At 45.3% G+C, this 23133-nt stretch overlaps 1 protein-coding gene across 1 annotated transcript in view; it reads right to left on the reverse strand.

Annotated features, from left to right (window-relative positions):
- Nucleotides 1–2598: 2598 nt before the first annotated feature.
- The window catches only part of LOC115102081 (serine/threonine-protein kinase WNK2-like), a 62330-nt gene continuing 41795 nt past the window's right edge, over nucleotides 2599–23133 (reverse strand). The window contains 18 exon segments of the mRNA XM_065005312.1: nucleotides 2599–6276; nucleotides 6427–6725; nucleotides 7350–7394; nucleotides 9470–9568; nucleotides 10263–10481; nucleotides 10693–10925; nucleotides 11278–11505; nucleotides 11507–11916; nucleotides 12128–12189; nucleotides 12324–12375; nucleotides 12755–13524; nucleotides 13845–13943; nucleotides 14486–14537; nucleotides 14738–14908; nucleotides 18461–18577; nucleotides 18659–18821; nucleotides 19471–19520; nucleotides 19973–20302. Of these exon segments, the coding sequence (XP_064861384.1) occupies nucleotides 5956–6276; nucleotides 6427–6725; nucleotides 7350–7394; nucleotides 9470–9568; nucleotides 10263–10481; nucleotides 10693–10925; nucleotides 11278–11505; nucleotides 11507–11916; nucleotides 12128–12189; nucleotides 12324–12375; nucleotides 12755–13524; nucleotides 13845–13943; nucleotides 14486–14537; nucleotides 14738–14908; nucleotides 18461–18577; nucleotides 18659–18821; nucleotides 19471–19520; nucleotides 19973–20302 (3720 nt within the window). The 3' untranslated portion in view covers nucleotides 2599–5955.

Consider the following 23133-nt stretch of genomic DNA (forward strand, 5'->3'; position numbering starts at 1 on the left):
AATTGAATGTTAATTTCTCTACCATAAGCTGCCTCCAACATCATTTTAGAGAATTTGTCAGTATGTGCAACCGGCCTCACAACATCAGACCACGTGTAACCACACCAGCCCAGGACCTCCACATCCCGCTTCTTCACCTGTGGGATTGTCTGAGACCAGACACCCGGACTTAACTCTCGACCTGCTCCACTTCAGCCCATCGATGTTAATGGGGGCCTGTTCGGCCCTCCTTTTCCTATAGTCCACGATCAGTTCCTTTGTCTTGCTTATATTGAGAGAGAGGTTGTTGTCCTGGCACCACACTGCCAGGTCTCTGACCTCCTCCCTATAGACTGTCTCATCGTTGTCAGTGATAAGACCTACCACTGTTGTGTCGTCAGCAAACGTAATGATGGTGTTGGAGTTGTGCTTGGCCACACAGTCATGGGATAAACAGGGAGTACAGGAGGGGACTAAGCATGCACCCCTGAGGGGCCCCAGTGTTGAAGATCAGCGTGACAGATGTGTTGTTGCCTACCCTTACCACATGGGGGCGTCCCATCAGGAAGTCTGGGATGCAGTTGCAGAGGGAGGTGTTTAGACCCAGGATTCTTAGCTTTGTGATGAGCTTTGTGGGCACTATGGTGTTGAACCCTGAGCTGTAGTCAATGAACAGCATTCTCACATAGGTGTTCCTTTTGTTCAGGTGGGTAAGGGCAGTGTGGAGTGTGATTAAGATTGTGTCATCTTTGGATCTTTTGGGGCCGTATGCAAATTGGAGTGGGTCTAGGGCAGGGGCAGGCAACTCCAGTCCTCGAGGACCTGATTGATGTCACACTTTTTCTCCATCCCTAGCAAACACAGCTGATTAATCAAATTGCATTCTAAACTGAAGATCATGATTAACTGATTATTGGAGTCAGGTGTGTTAGCTGGGGCTGGGGCAAAACTGTTACACGAATCAGGCAGGACTGGAATTGCAAACCCCTGTTCTAGGGTTTCTGGCTTGATGGTGTTGATGTGAGCCATGACCATCCTTTCAGAGCACTTCATGGCTACCAACGTGAGTTCCACAGGGCGGTAATCATTTAGGCAGGTTACCTTCGCTTTCTTGGGCACAGGGACTATGGTGGTTTGTTTGAAACATGTAGGCATTACAGACTCAGTCAGGGAGGGGTTGAAAATGTCAGTGAAGACACTGCCAGTAGGTCCACACATGCTTTGAGTACACATCCTGGTAATCCATCTGGCCCCGCAGCTTTGTGAATGTTGACCTGTTTAAACGTCATGCTCACATCGGCTATGGAGAGCGTGATCAAACAGTCATCCGGAACAGCTGGTGCCCTCGTGAAATGCTTCAGTGTTGCCTGCCTCGAAGCGAGCATAAAAGGCATTTAGCTCATCTGGAAGGCTCATGTCACTGGACAGCTCGTGGCTGGGTTTCCTTTTGTTGTCTGTAATATTTTTCAAACCCTGCCACATCCGACGAGCATCAGAGCCAGTGTAGTAGGATTCAATCTTAGTCCTGTATTGACGCTTTGTCTGAGGGCATGGTGGGATTTCTTATAAGCGTCCAGATTAGTGTCCCACTCCTCGAAAGCGGCTGCTCTAGCTGTGCGGATGTTGCCTGTAATCCATGGCTTCTGGTTGGGAAATGTACGTAGTCACTCTGGGGATGACGTTGTCAATGCCGTTATTGATGAAGACGGTGAATGAGGTGGTGTACTCAATTCCATTGGATGAATTCCTGAACATATTCCAGTCTGTGCTAGCAGAACAGTCCTGTAGCGTAGCTTTCGAGTAACCAGACCACTTCCTTATTGAGTCACCTGTTCTTCCATGGCAGACAGCGTGTATGGCATCGTGTGGGCAAGCGATTTGCTGATTTCAACATTAAGAACCCATGGTGCCCGTGGGGTTAAGCTATGAGCAGGCATAAGCTACAATGAACACATTGCATTTTATCGATGGCATTTTGAATGCACAGAGATACGTGACGAGATCCATTGACGTGCCATTCATCCACAACCATCACCTCATGTTTCAGTGTGATGATGCATGGCCCCATGTCGCAAGGATCTGTACACAATTCCTGGAAGCTAAAATTGTCCCAGTTCTTCCATGGCCTGCATACTCACCAAACGTGTCATCCAATGAGCAAGTTTGGGATGGCCTGGATTGATGTGAACAGCATGTTCCAGTTCCTGCCAATATCCAACAACTTCGCAGTCATGTGAAATCCTTAGATTTGCGTCTTATGAATTCATTTAAATTGACCGATTTCCTTCTATGAACTAACAGAGTATAATCTTTGAAATTGGCTGCATGAAATTGGCTGCATGTTGCATTTATATTATATATTCAATGGTCAAGGATTTGAAGTGGAATGATTTATGCAATGCAGATGGAAACTACTGGTGCGTCAGATGGACAAATCACAACCCAGAACCTGTGAAAATAAGCAATGCGCATAATATAATGCACTTACCCTCAACACTTTATTGGGGAAAGGGAACCCGATAATTTATCACATCTGTTCAGTAATATGATTAAATCTTTACTCAATAAAAAACATCAGTTAGATTTAATAGATTCTTGAGGAATAAAGGGAGGACATCATCAAGCACAAAATAATGTTTATTTATCTCTTTAAACATGTACAGTCTTTGTGATTAGAGTGGGGCTGACTGGGTTGGTAAGGTAGTATAGTGGGAAATGCACAGCAGGCAGAAGCAAATCCCACACAGAGCTTTTTTGCAAGCCTTCCATAAGGGGGTGCATATTCAACAGGAGGCAATGTGCAATGATCAGAAGAAGCACAGTGCGCTATTCCTCAGATAATCGTATTGGCTCTATACAATCCATTTCTATGGATCTGAATGTTGCCTCCCAGTGAATATTCCAAGGTTTTCTGCTCACTAAGCATAAGACAGGGAGGTGTAGCATTACTGTTAGATACGAGTAACAGAGAACAGAAATCTCTTAATACTAGAAGTATTTCACCAAAGCAGAAGACTGCATAATATCCTATAAAAGTCCAATTCAAACCGAATTGATGGAATAACAAACACTGATGTTTAATTTCAAAACAGACAAAGAAAATGTACAAATACTAACTACAGGAAAACTGTACAATTCACAGCTTTGCAGAACTGGAGTGCTGCAACCTTTAACTGGTGTGGTGGTTGTGAGATTTCTAGCTGGCGGTATAATAATAATAATCTTGCTGTATGGACAATATTTGAACAGTTTGAACTGTTCTGAACTGCTCTTTGAATGGTCAGGAGGATAAGGGGGAGGTGAATCCCATTATGTACAGGTATGTTGGGATACATATTGAACAGTTGGTAGAGCATGGTGCTTGCAATGCCACGATTTGTGGGTTCGATTTCCCGGACCACCCATATGTAAAAATGTATGCACGCATGACTGAGTCAGTTTGGATAAAAGCGTCTGCCAAATGGCACACATTATCATATTTTTACAATTTGGGAACCCATTTCATACAGGCTATGGTTAGAACACAGGTCATGTGCAATTCTCCTCAATCAAGTATCCATGTTTCATTCTGAACAGAGGAATCAAACACTCAAAACCATAAAGAAAATAAAGCCAGGGTATCAAAAACCACCTGGGAAATGATACATCATTTAATAATGTCAACAAGGCAATATAATAACACTGCTTCACATGAAGATCTCATTGAGAAAACTTATCCTCTGAAAAAGGTATTTATTACTGGAGGGATGTGTATCAGCTTGTGTCGTGTTATCAAGTACCACGAGATACACACCCCAACTCCTCCTTTCCTTCTTAATGGATCCACCAGACACACTAGCAGCATCGACATCAAGCTCAAGAAACACAAAACAATACATTAGATGAGTAAATAAGTGGTAATTCCACTAATTAAATCACGTGTTTAATAACAGGAGCCATGTTCTTGGCCCAACAGAAAATATTTTGCAGTTGTAAATGCAGTTAGTGTTTTCTTTGTGATTTGTAACTTACGTTCAACTAAAAAGGCAACAAAAGAAACTAGCTCCCGTTGCAGATTCCTGGATAAGGCTTGTGGCAAGGCCACTACGAAAGCTAGGTGGAGGGGTGAAATTGCACTTTAAGTCTCGCTCGGCAAACCTGCCTCTGCTACATTCTGAGCTGGACACTACTGGCTCTCCTCTAAAAACAGACCTACAAATATTGAATGAGAATTCAATTGATCCATCCATTGGGGAACGTTGACTTGAATTGGAATGTTAATTCTATGAATTCTAACTATGCCACTAACCACTGCCCAATGAGTGGGTTTTGACTTATGTTCCCTCTTATTAACTGTAGCTACATCAACTGCCTGTTCTCGCAAGGCAACTGTCCATTTCACGTCTATGGCGTTCTAAATTTCACAAGGGTGGCGTAAACAAAAGATTTAAAAACATGATTTTATTACTTAAATAAACACATATACTGTGTTAATAGTGCAGTGCTACAAGGGCATTCAAATGTAAACCAAAAAGTGTCTGCAAAGCATTAAAAAAATTAAGTGGCACTCAAGGCACCATTAAATAAAATCCATGTGATTTGGACAGGCTTCATTTCACAGAAAAAGCTATGTTCAAGGCACTCCTCCAGAGAACTTCACCTTAAATACAGGTATCCTGTCATCTTAAACCCTTGTATTCTCATTTCTAATGTAGTGTATTAAGGTTGACAAAACGTTGGTAAACGATAAAAAGCTTTCTGAAAACATTACTGCTTATTGGTTGATGGATTTGGTGAAAACGTCACATTGGTGACCGCTAATATTATTTGTATGACTGAGTTTAGTAAAGACCAAAGCAGTAGGTACTCTGATACACACACACACACACACACAAATGACATTTATACTGTGCACAAGCACACACAGAAAACTTCAGGTGTTGTAGTTTATACATCTACCTGCACACTGGAGATTTACAAGCTCACAGGTTATTTACATGCATGTTACTCTTTGATAAAGCATCAAACCACATAATCAGAGCAGAGTGGAGCAGGACTATCCTGCATATAGGAACACTGGAGGGGTTGAGTAGTACAGTCAAGTAGAGGCCAGTACTCAGACACACTCTTATGTGTACTCAACACAAGAGTCATCCCATGTCATTTCAGCAAGCCATGACACCATCTCAGATTGTTCTGAAATCGTTTCTGTAGTTAGAAACATAAGATTGGCATTCTTGCAACATTGTTTAAATTTGAGAAATTAAGCTAATTGATTGTACCCAAATTGGCCCTTTTAAATTTATAGGATTCACATAGTACCAAACATACGATTTGGGTCAAACTTCTTCCAACAATTGAGTAAGACACAAGGAATCCAATAAAAATGGTCCAACACCACCGACGGACCCCCCACACCAATCCCACCCAGTATACAGCAACAGTTCTCCATGTCTGACTTGGAGTATTGCTTCTTCATCCTATGTAACATTCCCTTGAGCCAAAGCCATTGGTTTTCTACCCAATGTTGTAAAGAAAATGTGATCCATTTAATAAACACTTAAATATCAGTGAAATTTTAAAAAGGGTGTGGCGATAAATTATACTTCAACAAATTGTTTGAGGAATGCCAATCTTATGTTTCTAACTACAGAAACAATTTTAGCACAATCAGAGTTGGTGGTTGTCAAAATCCTCTTGTGCTTTTTAAGGTGGAACGACCCATAAGCCATTTGTTGGTGCATCTAAATGTGTGGGCCCTACTTTATTCTATTTTCCATCCCGTCACCCCATTAAAAGTGATTAGACTGATTTCATTACAATTGTAACCCTGGAGTGAGAACCAGGGGGGACAGAGTGGAGTTAGGTTTATTAGCACAGAATTAGGTAAGAACTGATGTGAGGGTGCTGAGAGAGGGGAACACTGGGGGCAGTCTGTTTTGAGCATCAGGTGCAATGGGTGGGGTTTCTGGGTGCAAGATAGTGCTATTTGTCACATTAGGTAGTCCTGGTGTTAGGGCCATTCTCAGGGCTGTGCAGGGTAAGGGGGTATGCCTGCAACCCTGGGTTGGCCATGGTGGGGTAGGGCATTCCTCCCGCTGCCCCAATCATCCCCACAGGACTGGGCATACCAGACCACTGCTGGGGGTATAAGGGGCCGGGCACAACCCCTCCATAAGGACCTGCTGGTACCAGGTACCCGGGCTGGAGCATGGCAGAGGGGTTGGAGCCCAGGTCAGTGGGCATGGCTAAGCCTACAACTGTCAGTGGACAGGACAGAGGCAGCTGGAACTTGTTTGGAAGGATGGCACATCTCACCTGAAAGAACCAAAGGGGATGTTTAACATTGTGTACAGGGACTTTTGTCAACTGCTTTTTGATGAAAATCTAAAAGAGAGCAAGGTAGGCTGCAACTCCCACACTGGTGATAGTCTTATGACTTTTGATGTGTTTTTCTATGCCATTTACCTCCTGTGTGGCTCCTCCCATGGGCGTGGCTCGGCCCTCCAGGTCCTGCCTGCGTCTCTGCTGTTTGATCTGGTTCAGAGAGGGCCGTGGCTGATTGGCCGCCAGCGTCTCCTTCGTCCAATCATCTACCAGCTTGTGCAGGTCGTCCGTGAAGGTGCCTGGCTTCTTGTTGTTGCTGTTGTTCGTCTGGGCCTGAGCTAGAGCTGCCATTGGTTGAGGAGATGACGAAGGGGTGGGAACAGCTGGTGGCTGTTGCTGATTGGACGCTGTCGGAGTTGCACTGGCGCCGTGAGAAGACCCTAGAACAGAAAGATTTGTAAACTCTGCCCAGTTACACCCTACCGATGGAATCGATTGGCTGCTGTTTGTTAGGCCTTTTACAGTTGTCCATTAAGGCACTTTAACTACTTTCAGCCTGGGTAGAGCCTGTATATTTACTCAAATAGGCCAACTCCAATTGGGAATGAGGGAGTTTCTGTTTTTCAGTGTACTTTAAATGTCCCTTTGATTGGTAATCATTTTCTGGAGAAAGTTGAAATGTGATCTCATTTTACTGGTCAGCAAATTTTATTTTTCCCCCTCAAATCCAACAGCCAAAGGATTACAGAATGGTTGAACCCCAACCACCCACCCAACCGATCTACCACAGTAAGACAAACAGAAACCATTAATGCTGACAACCACACAAGTCTCATTATTGAGCACTAACATTTAGGCCAAACACCGCCATGCACTACTAAATTAAAAAAAGGATTCAAATCAATCTATGAAGGTGACAGTCCTTGTGCAGCAGTGCCCAACATTTTCAACAACATCTGGCATGTTTTCTTCCAGTGCCAAACACAACACGTGAATATAAACGGGTGCGCATGCAAACAGAAAAAAAAAGAGCGAAGACAGAAAGAAGTAAATGAGATAGTTACTACTACTGCGTTCTTTGCCTAGACATAGTCGTTTCAGTGTGGACCCTATAAGGTAAAACAGCACAGAGACAGAAACAGTTAGGCCGGGACACACTAAACACCACAGGTCTGTGGACAAGCTGCTTCAAGCCACACACAGCTACCAAATCGGTTAAGGAGAGAAAGGGGTGGAGAGGAGAAGGGGGTTTAAAAATCAGTGAGACGTAATGGGAGTGGGGAAAAGACTAGGTCCTATTCAATTGTGCAGTCATTCCAAAACGTTAACGGAAATAAAATAAAAGGAGCCAGAACAGACAGAGAAGGCCCTGGGTATGGTGCTAGAGTACAGGGGGTTCGGAGAAGACTGGTCCACAGTAAGCTGGGGCAGGTCAACACTGTACCTCAGACCTTCACATTATATGCTCCTAGTAAACTTATCCTGTCCTATTGTCATGTTTAAAACTTTAGAATAAGTCAATGTTTTAGGCTCCAGGCTTGTATTATTTCAGTTATTACATGGCATGTTAAAGGTTATAATGGAAAATGCAGTGTTGATAGTAAAGCTAAGACTAACACACACACACACACACCACCGAGTGGAGAGCCGAATCACCAATACTGTAATTACTGGAGTAACAAGTCCCCTGAAGCTAATTTCTAAACAGTTCAACTACCAGTAAGTACAACAATGCCTGTGAAACATAACATAAAGGAACCAAAAAAAGCACATAGAGACTATAGCCGGAGCACATCAGAGTCAGCACTTATCAAGACATGCAGGTAAAGCGGGAGAAGAGAAAGTAGATAATATTGATGATACAGCCCTTTTGCAGGAGCCAGTCTCCTTCAGTGCCCTGCCCCCCGCCTGCCTGCACCGTCCTCCCAGTCCAAATATGAGAGAGAGGGACCTCGACCAGCGCAAGCCTCTCTGGAACCTGGCTGGCTATCAGGGGAAGGGCTGGCTTTTCTCTTGGTATACAGAGGGGTTGTGGGCCGATGCGCCTCAATTCGAGACATACAATTAAGGAAGTGAGTAAATGAAAACACACATAGGATACACTCTCGCTCAGGTTTCAGATCTAGCGTCGCTCATGTTTGGAGAAGACTAGCTCTATGACTATACAGTATCCCAGCTAACAATTCTAGGGAGAGAGAATGTTTTTGTAAAATCACCTGTAATGTTCCCCTAAAGTTTGAGTGTCCAGTTTTTCATTAGTTAAAGGAACATTTGATCTATGTTAGCAAAATCCGTCTGAGAACCTCTTCGCATGTTTTGGTATTAAAGTTAGAACATCCCCTTAATGTCAAAGAGAACTTATCTAGAACGTGGTTACAACATTCTTAGAATATACAACAATGTTCTAGGCGTGTTTTATGAAGAGGTTGCAAGAACATCTGTGTCCAGTTCAGAGGGTTATTAGAACATGCCACTATACATACACAGAACATTGTTGCCAATATTAAAATGTTCTAGACAGGATTCATGAGAATGTTGCAAGAGCATTCCTGTGTCCAGTTCTCTGTGGGTTATGAGAATATTCCTTCAACGTCACATCCAAACATACACAGAACATAGTTGCCATTTGGTGGGACGTTGATGGAATATTCTCCTAACTCAGAGAACTGGACACAGGAATATTCTTGCAACATACTAATTAACGTATCCAGAACATTAATATTTTATATTCTGAGAACATGGCAACCATGTTCTGTGTATGGTGGTACGTTGATGGAACATTCTCTTAACTGGACACAAATGTTTGTAGAATATAATTACGTTCTGGGGTATGTTCTATTTGACATTAAGGGAATGGTCTGTTGGAAACATTCCTATGGGAACGTTCTCTAAAGTTGTGGGAATATTTGTTGTTAGCTGGGATGCTTTTGGAGTCTGTTTAAAGCAGTGCACAAAGCGTTTGTATGGAGGAAGGTCTAAACCCCAAACCACTTAGGGCTGAGGGGAGAAAGCCATGAGGACAAAACACAAAAGACATACGCTTGTGTTGGGAATAGGGAGTAGTGAAGAGGGTGAGGATCCACTATCTAAAAACATACATTCTGGTCAAGAGAAAAGATAGAGGTGAAATAAAGAGGAGAGGGATGGGATGTGTGAAGAAAAGTAGAAAATAACAAATACAAACAGATGGACAGAGACACGGGTCCACTGAGGAATCTAGCACGCGGTTTGCTACTAGATTTATAGGTCACTCTCTCTGACGTTTGGTGGTATACCGTCCATCCTGTAAAAATTAATAGAAGAGGGAAGAAGAGAAGAAACAAAGAGACACTTCTGTAAAAGTGCACAGAGACTTGGGATGAGAAACCCCCACCACTAACAGCAGCAGCACCAGTACAGGGTACAGCCACATGGGCTAAACCAGCAACAAGAGACAGCCTGCACATTCACTACAGGAACAAGTTGTCACTATGCACTGGTCAGATTACCTTTCCCAAACCTATCCAGACCTTTACCATGAGGAGTGTTAAACTGCTGACACCTCAATGGAAGCTGTATACAGTATAGTGGCAGTATTGTGGCATGGGAGACGTGTGATGCAACTCTCACCTTGTGTACATTTGCCTAAAAACATTTGCTTTGGATGAAAGACTGATAAATCATGACTATTTGCAATGCAGCAATTACCATGTCTCCTTATGAGACTTCCGATTCAGACAGTTTAGGATATTAGAGCTTAGAATACTGAAGCTGATGGTCTTGTGTTGTTCTTCTTGTTCAGTTGTTCCTCAGTACAAATCAGTGTGTTTGAGTATGTGTCCACATCTCAGTGAGTGACACGTTTGGGTGTGTTTTCTTTTGGTATTTTATCCAGTGAGTGAGAGAGGTGAGAGATGCATTCTTAGGTACGGGTATACGCCAAATGTGTGTGCTATGCCACAGTGTGTATACCTTGTCCTTTATGTGTGTGTAGGTACCTTGCCCTGGGCCAGCGTGTGTGGCCATGCCACCACCATAGATGCTGTCAGAGGAGAGGGAGCCCTTGAGAGAACAGGGCTGCTGGGTCTGAACGGGTTGTGGGGCCGTGCTGGGCAGAGTGCTGCTGGTACTACTGCTGCAGCCACTGGAGCAGGCAGAGCCATCAGACACGATGGAGCTCTTAGCTGGAGAGCCAGACAAGCCCGGTGCACTCACACCTTCAGAGAGAAATACCAGATAAGCCACAGAGCCAGCTTTATGGTGAAGTGGGGATACATTTTTCATTTATTATTACCACATTTCTAATCCTCCCAAATCTGCCTCAAGACTGCTCACAAACTCACCTTTCTCTCACTCTCCTCCCACCTACTCTCATCCCCCTCTATCAATCACACCTCTCTCCCATCTTCTCACCACTGTCTGACACACCTTTCCTCTCACCGGCGGTGGTGGTGTTCAGGTCGTTTTTCAGCTGCTGCACCGTGGGGTTGAGCAGCTTGCCCGCCTTCAGCTTGTGTTTGCTGGCCCTACGTCTGCGGCCACTAGGGGGCGCAGCGTGCAGCAGGCCTACACCAGGCGGCAGGGCTTTCCCCACCTCTTTATACAGATGCTCGATCTCATTCCTCTGGAACGCCTGCAGCTCTGAGATCTCCTTCATGTGTCTGGGGAGGAAGAGAGTGCAAGAGAAAATCTACATGCAATAATATGAAAGAATGTATTCCATTTCCTCCCCCAGTTGGAGAGAACGGTTTATATTGACTCATACAATTTAAAAAAGGTCACTACATAGCAGTTAAGTAGAACGACAGATTTTTACCTTGTCAGCTCGGGGATTCGATCTTGCAACCTTTCGGTTACTAGTCCAATGCTCTAACCACTAGGCTACCTGCCGTGTAATGGGCTACAAACCTATCCAGGGCTATGAAGGTTACAGTGGTTGATAGTTTGCTATATTTCAAATGGGTTAACATTGACCCTGTATGAATTCATATTTGTGTGTGTGTGTACACATACTTTTCCCTCAGCCTCTGCAGCTCCTTCCTCATGTCCGCATCCTCAAACTCAGAATCGTTGTCACTGCTGATGTACGATGCGGGGCCGGGTCCAGGCAGCGAGAGGGCGTGGCCATTCGCTACCGCTGGTTGCCGGCTCGGCGAATCAGAGCTCTGCACACTGCTGCTGCGGCCCGTGCGGCGCAGGAAGGCCACCGCCCTCTTCATGAGGTCACTTCCGCTGTGTTGAGAGTGCGTGGACTGGAGGCTTGTGGTGGGCAGGGGCTAAACTACTGGTGTCCTCCTCCCCTGAGTCAGAGTCGAAGTGGAAGGAGTAGTTCGTGGCAGCATCAGCAGTGTGGGCGCGTGGGAGCAGGGTGGGGGTGGCGTTGGGGCTGGAGGTGGGAGTGTCCTGGTAGAAGTCTGGCGGGGCTGAGTAGCGGTGGCTACAGTGAGGTTTAGCTGTGTTTTCCAGCCCCTCTTCGGTGGTTATCACTGAGAACCTGCCCACGGCCATACACCCCTGGTCTCGCCGTCCTCCCCCCTCAGCTGCAGCGTGAGAGCCCCCCGAGCCACTAGAGGGAGCTGTGGAGCTGCAGGTGCTGAGACTTCTGCCCTTCTCTAAACGACGGATGATGACGTCTGGAGGAGTGGGGACGATCTGGAGGGGGAGAAAAGACCATGATCAAATTGAAACTGAGTAAACTATTTAAACATTGAATATCGTATTGAATAAACTGTTAACTAGATCTAAATCTTGAGAAAAATATTACCTACATCAGAAGAATAATTCAATCTAATAAAATAGAAGTCAACTTTGGTTTACTCAAGATGGTTTCTCTTTTCAGAATGTTTAGCTATGGTAAAGTTACCTGAAAACGGCTCTTGGAGCCATAGAAACTGGAACTGCCCATCATGTCAGTGTTCAGCACACCTTTACAGGCGTGACAAAATATTGAAACATTAAAACAATTGAATCACTTTGGAGTCTCCCCTAAATAGTCAGAAATAGATACACAATACATAGGATAATTTCATAGAAAAAGTGTGTTTTGGGATGTTATTTACCTGCAGAGTCACTCAGGGTATCCAAACTATCTGTACGCTCAGGGATCTGAGGCTGAGAGTGGGGGGAAAGGGGGGGGGGGGGTATTTGGTCAATAGTATATGAGGGTTACAGGGTGTTTGTCTAGCCATTGTCCTTCTATGACCGCGTCTAAATATATCAACGGCCATCCCACCCACACAACCCGCATCAGAGATCAAACTGCCATGAGTGCAGAGTATAATGTATTTTATCTGGCCAGCAACCCTGAGCTCTACTTCCTCTGCTAAACACAGTACCAGTCTCACTAAAGGCTGCGAGTTATAATTGCCAGTGATTACAGTCAATGGCTGAATCAATATCACACTAGGGATTCACACACACAGACATCAGATCAAACACTGCAGCTGCCCCAATCGGAATACGCGTGCGCACACACACGGTGCATCTTTACCAGCAGCTCTCCCTTCCTGGGGAGCCCCCCCTCTGTGATGGTCTGGCTGTCAGAGACAAGGGGAGAGCTGACCCCCTCTGTGCTGAAGCCCTGGAGGTCTGAGGCGGTGCTGGAGGGAGCAGATGGGGCATACTCCTGGTACAGCAGGTTCCTCAGCTTCTCATCAAGAGTCTTGATCGTGCGGTCCACAAATTCCACCCTGGGGGGGCCCTCTCCATCAGACTCCCCTAGGCCCCCACCACCTCCACTCCCGGATCCACCAGGTCCATCCTGCTGCTGGGAGGCCTGGTGGGCTGGACTCTGGGGCTGTGATGGTGTTGTGGCTCCACCTCCTCCACCCACCATGCTGGGTGTGGCGTAGGGCTGCTGCAAGACAACAGGTTGGTGGGAGCCCAGAGGGGGCGGGTCTCCTGACAGGCTGGCCCCCTGATTGGGTAGACAGGAGGAAGAGCTGCTCGCCCCTTTATGTCCCACCCCATTCACATCCAGAGACACGGGTGGAACAATGGGGCAGCATGGGATGTCTTTTACCATGGAGACACAGGGCTCGTGGCGGCCCACAGCAGCAGTGGTACTATTGGTGGTAGGTTTGGTTCCAGAGGCCTGGGGCTGCTGCATTTTGGCCTTGCCCACATTGGGGTCCTGAGGCTCAATAAAGCTCTGAGGTGCAGAGAGGGCAGTAGGGGCTGGAGTAGGGGCTGTGGTGGTCAGGGCAGGAACAGGAGGAGTAGTACTGCAGCTGGACCTAGACAATGACATATCAGGAGCCTCTGTAGCAGAGAGAGCAGGGGAGAGAGAAGAGAAGGCGTTAAAGAAAGAGATGAAATTAAAGAGTGGAGTCAAGGAGAGAGATGTCCTGTGGGTGTGTGAGGGTATTACATCATCACTTGTCTTCCCCCATCAGAGCTCTGTCAGTTGGAGCACAAAGACTGCCCTTCACCACAGCCACTGCAACACTGGCATTACATAACTGACCCCTACACAGCACATACAACACACGCTCATTAGCTCATTCTCTCACACACGCAGCAGCTTGATTCACCCACGTGTGTGTGTGTGTGTGTGTGTGTGTGTGTGTGTGTACACGCACCCTTGGCTGTAGAGGCGTCTGATGAGGTCTTCTCCCTGTCTGGCGTGGGCGTCTCGGCCACGGGGCAGATAATGAACCAGCGCTTCCCAGTGTGGAGGACTGCCAAGTACACAGAGACAAAGACACTCCTAGATCCAGATCTACTAGCAACAACAGAATAGAGCTAGAAAGAGACCCATGCACTGAAATTCAGATGAACTGCAAATACAGGAGAAAGAGTCAAATTCATAAACTACCAAATTATGTTTAGAGGAAGAGAACGGGAGATAGAGATTGATTGGGGAAGACATGGAAAGATATGACAGAGAGATGTGAAATAGGAGCGATTGCAGTCCCTATGAAACAACCAGTCACCCTCTTCATCTCCACTCCTGACAACCTCCCAGAACATTTTAATCTGCTGTGTCTGGAGGTTCAGGGAGAGGCTGTAATGTGCTATGTAATGCATCTGAAGTGGGTTGAGAAACTAGAAGATTAGTGGTCCTGGAAGACCTCAGGGAGTGCAGGCATTTGTTCCAGCTTATCTCTAACATGCATAATTAAAAATCATTTGAAAACCATGATTAGTTGATTTTCCTGAATCGATGTGTTACAGCTGGGCTTGAGCAAAAGCCTGCACACAATGTGTAGCGAAACCTTACCGTTCTGCTGGTAAACAAGCTGTGGTGAATTAGGTGTAGCAGTCTTTGAACCCTAGAAAGGGAAAGAATCGTTATAAATGGCTGGCGCTAAAGAGTATAACTTCTAGATAACGAAGCTTGACCGGATTCTCTCAACAATGTCGCCATGTTGGCCCCGGATGGTTTGTTGGCAGCCCTGCTCAGAGTCATCTCGAGTGTTTTGAGGATGCCAATTGCCACCCCCCAAATCCCCCCCCCCCCCACCCTCCTCACCTCTCCCCCCAGTATGACTGTTCCATGGCTCTGTTGAGGACTGCCCACGTGGTCAGAGCTCCTCTCGCCCTCCGTGTCTTCACTCAGCAGATCCTCAGCCTTGTCCACAATGTCCTTCAGCTGCTCTATAAACATCTCCTTCTCCAGGAGCAGGATGAAGTCATTCTCCACCTGAGGGACAGAGAGAGACCATCCATCAGTATTAGATCCCCTTAAGTTGATGATAAATATTGGACTAGGCCTATGTGAATTGAATAAGTCACTAAAAAGTGTTTGAAACCTGCCTTTCCAAAACTGGGCCAGAGGTATCAGTTTTGGAAACCTCTATAGGATGTTGGGGGATTGAAACACAAAAATCATGTGCAATAAAATAGGAATCCACATACAAAAAAAAGAAAAAAAAAGTGTACCCACCCAAAATGAACATGGCAGGAGTTTTTAGAGAGAGAGAGGAGACAGTTTGCTGCAATGCAGTGGAAGAGAACAGCATCATAGGGAGTTTCAGTGCCCTGAGACATGAAAGAGCATCTCCCTCACTAGGAGCTAGCAGGCAGAGAGCACAAACACAGTTTAGGAAGCCGGATGAAAGAGGTAACACTTTCTCTGGGGCGTGGTGGAACATTTTTGGAGCTACTGTGTGAATCTGTAGGTGCAGCAGCCCCACAACACAAGTGGGTGTTCATAAGGATATTCAGGACTACACAAGCTTGTGTGTAGCGGTGTCAATCAGTGGGTCTGTGCTTGTGTGTCTCAAAAGCCTGTAGAAGTGTATGTAAGGAACAAATACTTTCTCCACAAATCCCATGGCTTTACAGAGCATTTGGAAAGTATTCAGACACCTTGATTGTTTCACTTTACAGCCTTATTCTAAAATGGAATAGTTTTCCCCCCAATCAATCTACACACACACACACAATACTCCATAATGACAAACAGGTTTTTAGAAATATTTGCAAATGTATTAAAAACAATACAGGAATTTCACATTTAAATACAGTACTAGTCAAAAGTTGACACCTACTCATTCAAGTGTTCTTTATTTTGACTATTTTCTACGTTGCAAAATAGTGAAGACATCAACACATATGGAATCATGTAGTAACCCCCTCCCCCAAAAAGTGTTACATCTAAATACATATTCTATTTGGGATTCTTCAAAGTAGCCACCCTTTGCTTTGATGACAGCTTTGCACACTGTTGACATTCTCTCAACTGGCTTCATGAGGTAGTCACCTTGTTAAAAGTTCATTTGTGGAATTTCTTTCCTTAATGAGTTTGAGCCAATCAGTTGTGTTGTGACAAAGTAGGGGTGGTATACATAATATAGACCTATTTGGTAAAAGACTAAGTCCATATTATGGCAAGAACAGCTCAAATAAGCAAAGAGAAAGGACAGTCAATCATTACTTTAAGACATGGTCAGTCAATCTGGAAAATGTCAAGAACTTTGAAAGTTCCTTCAAGTGCGGTCACAAAAACCATCAAACACTATGATGAAACTGTCTCATGAGGACCACCACAGGAAAGGAAGACCCAGAGTTAACTCTGCTGCAGAGGATAAGTTCATTAGAGAGTTAACTGCACCTCAAATAAATGCTTCAGACACATCAACAGCAACAGTTCAGAGTAGACTGTATGAATCAGGCCTTCAAGGTCAAATTGCTGCAAAGAAACCACTATTAAAAGGACACCAAGAGACTTGCTTGGGCCAAGAAACAAGAGCAATGGACATTAGACCGTTGGAAATCTTTCCTTTGGTCTGGACGAGTCCAAATTTGAGATTTTTGGTTCCAACCGCCATGTCTTTGTGAGACTCAGTAGGTGAACGGATGATCTCGGCATGTGTGGTTCCCACCGTGAAGCATGGGGGTGGTGTGATGGTGCGTTGCTGGTGACACGGTCAGTGATTTATTTAGAATTCAAGGCACACTTAACCAGCATGGCTACCACAGCATTCTGTAGCGATACGCCTTCCCATCCCGTTTGAGCTTAGTGGGAATATAATTTATTTTTCAGCAGGACAATGACCCAACACACCTTCAGGCTGTGTAAGGTCTATTTGACCAAGAAGGAGAGTGATGGAGTAATGCATCAGATGACCTGGCCTCCACGATCATCCAATCTCAACCCCCCAAAAAAAGCATTCCAAGTGATGCTGGTTGAGAGAATGCTAAGTGTGCAAAGCTGCCGTCAAGGCAAACGGTGGCTACTTTGAAGAATTTAAAATATATTGATTTGTTTAACACTTGGTTACTACATGATTACATATGTATTATTTCATAGTTTTGATGCCTTTATTATTATTCTACAATGTAGAAAATAGTAAATAAAAAAAACTTAAATGAGTAGGTGTCCAAACTTTTGAATGGTACTGTAAGTATTCAGACCCTTTACTCAGTACTTTGTTGAAGCACCTTTGGCAGCGATTACATGCTCGAGTCTTCTTGGGTATGACGCTACAATCTAGGCACACCTGTATTTGGGGAATTTCTCCCATTCTTCTCTGCAGATCCTCTCAAGCTGAATGGGGAGCATTGCGGCACAGCTATTTTCAGGTCTCTCCAGCGATGTTCAATCAGGTTTAAGTCTGAGCTCTGGCTGGGCCACTCAAGGACATTGAGACTTGCCCCAAAGCCACTCCTGCGTCATCTTGGCTGTCGTTGTCATGTTGGAAGGTGAAACTTTGCCCCAGTCTGAGAACCTGCTTGAGAGCACTCAGGACCTCTGCACTTTGCGCTGTTCAGCTTTCCCTAGATCCTGACTAGTTTCCCAGGCTCTACCGCTGAAAAACATCCCCACAACATGATGCTGCCACCACGCTTCACCGTAGGGATGGTACCAGGTTTCCTCCAGACGTGACGCTTGGCATTCAGGCCAAAGACCAGATAATCTCGTTTCATGTTCTCAGAGTCCTTTAGGTGCCTTTTGGCAAACTCCAAAGTGGGGTGTCATGTGCCTTACTAAAGGAATGATTTTGTCTGGCCACTGGCCACCATAAAGGCCTGATTAGTGGAGTGCTGCAGAGATGGTCGCCCTTCTTGCAGGTTCTCCCATCTCCACAGAGGAACTTGTGAGCTCTGTCAGAATGACCATCAGGTTATTGGTCACCTCCCTGACCAACACCCTTTCCCCCTCGATTGCTAAGTTTGGCCGGGCAGCCAGCTCTAGGAAGAGTTTGTGATTCCAAACTTCTTCCATTTAAGAATGATGGAGACCACTGTATTCTTGGGGACCTTCAATGCTAAAGTTAAGTTGTTTTGGTACCCTTCCCCAGTACCGTTCCTCTACACAACCCTGTCTCAGAGCTCTACGGACAATTCCTTTGACCTCATGGCTTGGTTTTTGCTCTGACATGCACTGTCAACTGTGGGGCCTTATATAGACAGGTGTGTGCCTTTCCAAATCATGTCCAATCAATTGAAATTTACCACAGGTGGACTCTAATCAAGTTGTAGAAACATCTCAAGGATGATCAATGGAAATAGGTTACACCTGAGCTCAATTTTGAGTCATTGCAAAGGGTCTGAATACTTATGTAAATAAGTTATAAACCCATTTTTGCTTTGTCATAATGGGGTATTGTGTATAGATTGAGGGAAATAGTTTTATTTAATCCATTTTAGAATAAGGCTGTAACATAACAAAATCTGGATAAAGGGAAGGTGACTGAATACTTTCAGAACACACGGTATGTGCCATTGCAAGCGTTTCCACTAACCGTACCATGTAAGTGGCGATCTCCTCAGGTGCGTCGCCGTCCAGGTCAAACTTGAAGGTGACCATCTTGTGGTTGTGGGTCTCCAGCTGACACTCCACCATCTTATCCCCTGTATTACACACCTGGACCAGGGAGGAACAGAGGTCAGACATGGATGTGTGGTGTGCAGATTGATAGACTCTGTATGCATGTGCTGTGCTCACGTTGAGCATGCTGAGTTTGGGCTTGTTGATCTTCTCTTGGCGTGAGCGGGTGCGTGTGGAGCGGCGGTGGGGTTTCCGGACCTTGCCCTCGCCCTTCCCTGACCCGTGTCCCCCCTCATTACCGTCGCTCATCTCCTTCCCTGAGGTGGCATCGGAGTTCACACTGGGTTACAGAAGAGCGGGAGACAATGTTAAGGAAAAGTCAACCAACTCAAAGTCAAACGCAGTGGGTTGAGACAGTACTAAAATCCTGCACGAAACCAGAGTACTGAACAGTGTGTACACTTCTCCAATGTGCACTTTAAGGGTCAGCTGCGTACCGAAACTAAACCAGGTGGTGGATTAAGGGAAAGCCTACACGTTTTCTGCTTCAAGAGAAATTGTTTATAATAAAGCGATACAAGGGTCTTGTTACACACCGTTCTTTATAACAATTAAATTAGGGAGCAGAAACAGTATCCAGATTTCCCAGTTGTCAAATTGGTATGCCTCTATACTATAGTGCTAGACAACGGAACAGCGCAGAACACATGCCCAGAAAACCAGGCTGCATTCCACAATCCCTCTGTTCATTTCATTCATCAACCACCACATCCTGCATCACAACAAGCCTGGGCAACACTCGCTCTCTTGCTAGCACTCTCCAAAACCATAAGTGAGGTCTATGGGATGCCCGTTGCTAAGTAAGCAACTACCACTGATGCCCCACCACCAAACCTTACTATATAGTTGGATTACCATTATCCTGAGAGATGAGGATGATCAGCGTCACTGAACATGTCTCCTACCACACCACCAAATAGCCATCATACCTGTCGTAGGAGTAGCTGGCCCCTGACGCCTGCTTCTCTGCACCAGGATCCTGCAGACAAATCAAACAAAGTGAGTACAACAGGATGAAGGGCTGTTCATGCTGTGAACAGAGCATGGAAACAGAGTATGTCACTACTAGCTAGATCATAAACAGAGATGAGGGAGAGTTGTGGAATATTAGGTTTCTACAATGTGTAAAAAGCACCACTTCCTATTATCTTTGATCTCCTGAAAAGAAACTATCCTTTCTTTCTGTGCCCCCAAATGTTTGGATATACTGGTAAAGTTACCAGGTGGTAAGCTAGTTAGCTAATGAGATAACGTGACTCAATAAGGTGTAAACAAATGCAACCAAAAGGCACAATTTAACCAATGTATGGTTGGGGCTGATATTTGGCGTGCAGGGATATTGGTGATGTTGTTTGAGGAACAGGTAGAGGGGGGGGGGGGGGGGTTGAGGGCTTAGGGTGGGGACGTATAGGTCAGGTCAGTCCTCCATACCTCCAGATTGGACTCTGTTAGAGGCTGTGCCGAGGTGACCGTGGTCCCTGTGCTGGCACTGGCCTGGTTCTGCTGTGTCAAGCTGGTGATGGCAGGCCCAGGTCCTGCTGTCTGGGAGCCTGGTGGCTGTGACGCTGGAGCCTGGGGTTGGCTCTGGTTCTGGCCTAGTGCCTGACGCTGAGACAGGTTTTGGCTGAGGTTCTGGTCAAGCTGGGCTGCGGCAGCAACTGTGCCCCTGTCCGGCCCACTATGTATGGGAGAGGAGAAAACTGCAGGATGGGTAGGCTGGGAGGGGTGGACTGGATCTGGAAGCTGGGTCTGCTGCTTGACCTGTTGAGGTAGGGAGGAACAAAGTATATTATAGTAGGGGAGGATGCCACATGAACATGCTGTCAACATTATCATGTCAACAAAAATACACACAAAAAGAATAGCTAGGTATGGAAAAACAGATATGGTTCCCGACTCTAGTTATACCACAAAAACCTTGGTTAAATTCCAGCCCTCTTACGGTGCCTTCAAAGTATTCACACCCCTTGACTTTCTTTCACATTTTGTTGTGTTACAGCCAGTATATAATATGGATTAAATTGATATTTGCTTTCACTGGCCTACACATATCCCATAATGTCAACATGGAATTGTTTTTAGATATTTTTACAAGCTAATTAAAAATGAAAAGCTAAAAATGTTGATTAAGTATTCAATCCCTTTAGTTATGGCAAGCATAGACAAGTTCAGTATTAAAAATGTGCTTAATAAGTCATAATACGTTGCATGGACTAACTCTACGTGCAATAACAGTGTTTAACATGATTTTTTAATGACTTCCTCATATCTGTACCCCACACATACAGATAATTGTAAGGTCCCGCAGTCAAAACAGTGAATTTCAAACACAGATTCAACCACAAAAGACCAGAGGTTTTCCAATGCCTCAAAGGAGCACCTATTGGTAGATGGACACAAATAAAATAAAAAAGACATTGAATATCCCTTTGAGCATGGTGAAGTTAATTACACTTTGGATAGTTTATCAATACACCCAGTCACTACAAAGATACATGCTTCCTGTAACTCAGTTGCCAGAGAGGAAGGAAACCACTCAGGGATTTAACCATGAGGCCAATGGTGACTTTAAAATAGTTTAATGGCTGTGGTAGGAGAAAACTGAGGATGGCTCAACAACGGTGCTGTGGGTGTCCTGCAGGGCAGGTAGTTGGCCCCAGGTGATGCGTTTGGCAGACCACACCACCTCTCTGGAGAGCGCTGCAGTTGCGGGCAGTGCAGTTGCCATAACACAGCCTGACGGGATGCTCTCAATTGTGCATTTGTAAAAGTTTGAAGGTTTTAGGGGCTAAGCCAAATTTTAGCCTCCTGAGGTTGAAGAGGTGCTGTTGCAACTTTTTTACCACACCGTCTGTGTGGGTGGACCATTTCATATCATCAGTGATGTGTACACCAAGGAACTTGAAGCTTTCTACCTTCACTGCGGTCCCGTTGATGTGGATAGGGACGTGCTCTCTCTGCTGTTTCCAGAATTCCACATTCGGCTCCTTTGTTTTGTTGACGTTGAGTGAGGCTATTTTCCTGGTGCCATTCTCCCAGGGCCCTCACCTCTTCCCTGTAGGCTGTCTAGTCATTCTTGGTAATTAGGCCTACTACTGTTGTGTCATCTACAAATTTGATTATTGAGTTGGAAGCGTATGTGGCAACGCAATCATGGGTGAACAGGGAGTACAGGAGGGAGCTGAGCACGCACCCTTGTGGGGCCCCTGTGTTGAGGATCAGTGAAGAGGTGTTGTTTCCTACCTTCATCACCTGGGTCTGGACAGTCAGGAAGTCCAGGACCAAGTTCAGACCCAAGCCCCATAGCTTAATGATGAGCACGGAGGATACTATGGCATTGAATGCTGAGCTATACTCAACGAACACCATTCTTACATAGGTATTCCTTTTGTCCAGATGGGATAGGGCAGTGCGATGGAGATTGTATCGTCTGTGGATCTATTGGGGCAGTAAGCAAATTGAAGTGAGTCTAGGGAGTCAGGTAAGGTAGAGGATCCTTAACTAGCCTCTCAAAGCATTTCATGATGACAGAAATGAGTGATATGGGGCAATAGTCATTTAGTTCAGTTTCCTTTGCTTTCTTGGGTACAGGAACAATGGTGGACATCTTGAAGAAAGTGTGGACAGCAGACTGGGATAGGGAGAGATTGAATATGTCCTTAAAACACTACAGCCAGCTGGTCTATTCATGCTATGAGGATGCAGCTAGGGATGCCGTCTGGACCGGCAGCCTTACGAGGGTTAACCCACGTCGGCCACAGTCAAGGAGAGCAAACAGTCCTTGGTAGCAGGCCACATCGGTGGCACTGTGTTATCCTCAAAGCGGGCAAAGAAGGTGTTCAGCTTGTCCGGAAGCAAGACTGTCCGCGACATGGCTGGTTTTGTAGTCCGTGATTGCCTGTAGACCCTGCCACATATGTCTCGTGTCTGAGCCATTGGATTGGGACTCCTGTCTCCGTACTGATGTTTTGCGGGGAAATGAAGTAGACTGATTGTATTCGGCCATATTCCCATTCACCTTGCCATGGTAAAATGCAGTGGTTCGCGCTTTCAGTTTTGCGCCAATACTGACATTTATCCAAGGTTTTTGGTTAGGGTAGATTTCAATAGTCACAGTGGGTACAACATCTCCTATACACTTCCTGATGGAACTCCGCCACCGTATATTCGTCAATGTTATTCTCAGAGGCTACCTGGAACATATCCCAGTCCGCATTATCAAAACTATCTTGAGGCATGTATTCCGATTGGTCAAACCAGCGTTGAATAGAGATGTGCCATCTATTTGCACACTCTTGACATTCTCTCAAGCAGCTTCATGAGGTAGTCACCTGGAATGCATTTCAAATAACATGTGCCTTGTTAAGTCAATTTGTGGAATTTCTTTCCTTCTTAATGAGTTTGAGCCAATCAGTTGTGTTGTGACAAGTTAGGGGTGGTATGCAGAAGATAGTCCATATTATGGTAAGAACAGCTCAAATAAGCAAAGAGAAAGGACAGGATCATTACTCTAAAAACATGAAGGGCAGTCAATCCGGAAAATGTAAAGAACTTTGAACGTTTCTTCAAGTGCAGTCGCAAAACCCATCAAG

This window comes from Oncorhynchus nerka, linkage group LG20 (genome assembly GCF_034236695.1).
Source record: "Oncorhynchus nerka isolate Pitt River linkage group LG20, Oner_Uvic_2.0, whole genome shotgun sequence".
Classification (NCBI taxonomy): domain Eukaryota; kingdom Metazoa; phylum Chordata; class Actinopteri; order Salmoniformes; family Salmonidae; genus Oncorhynchus; species Oncorhynchus nerka.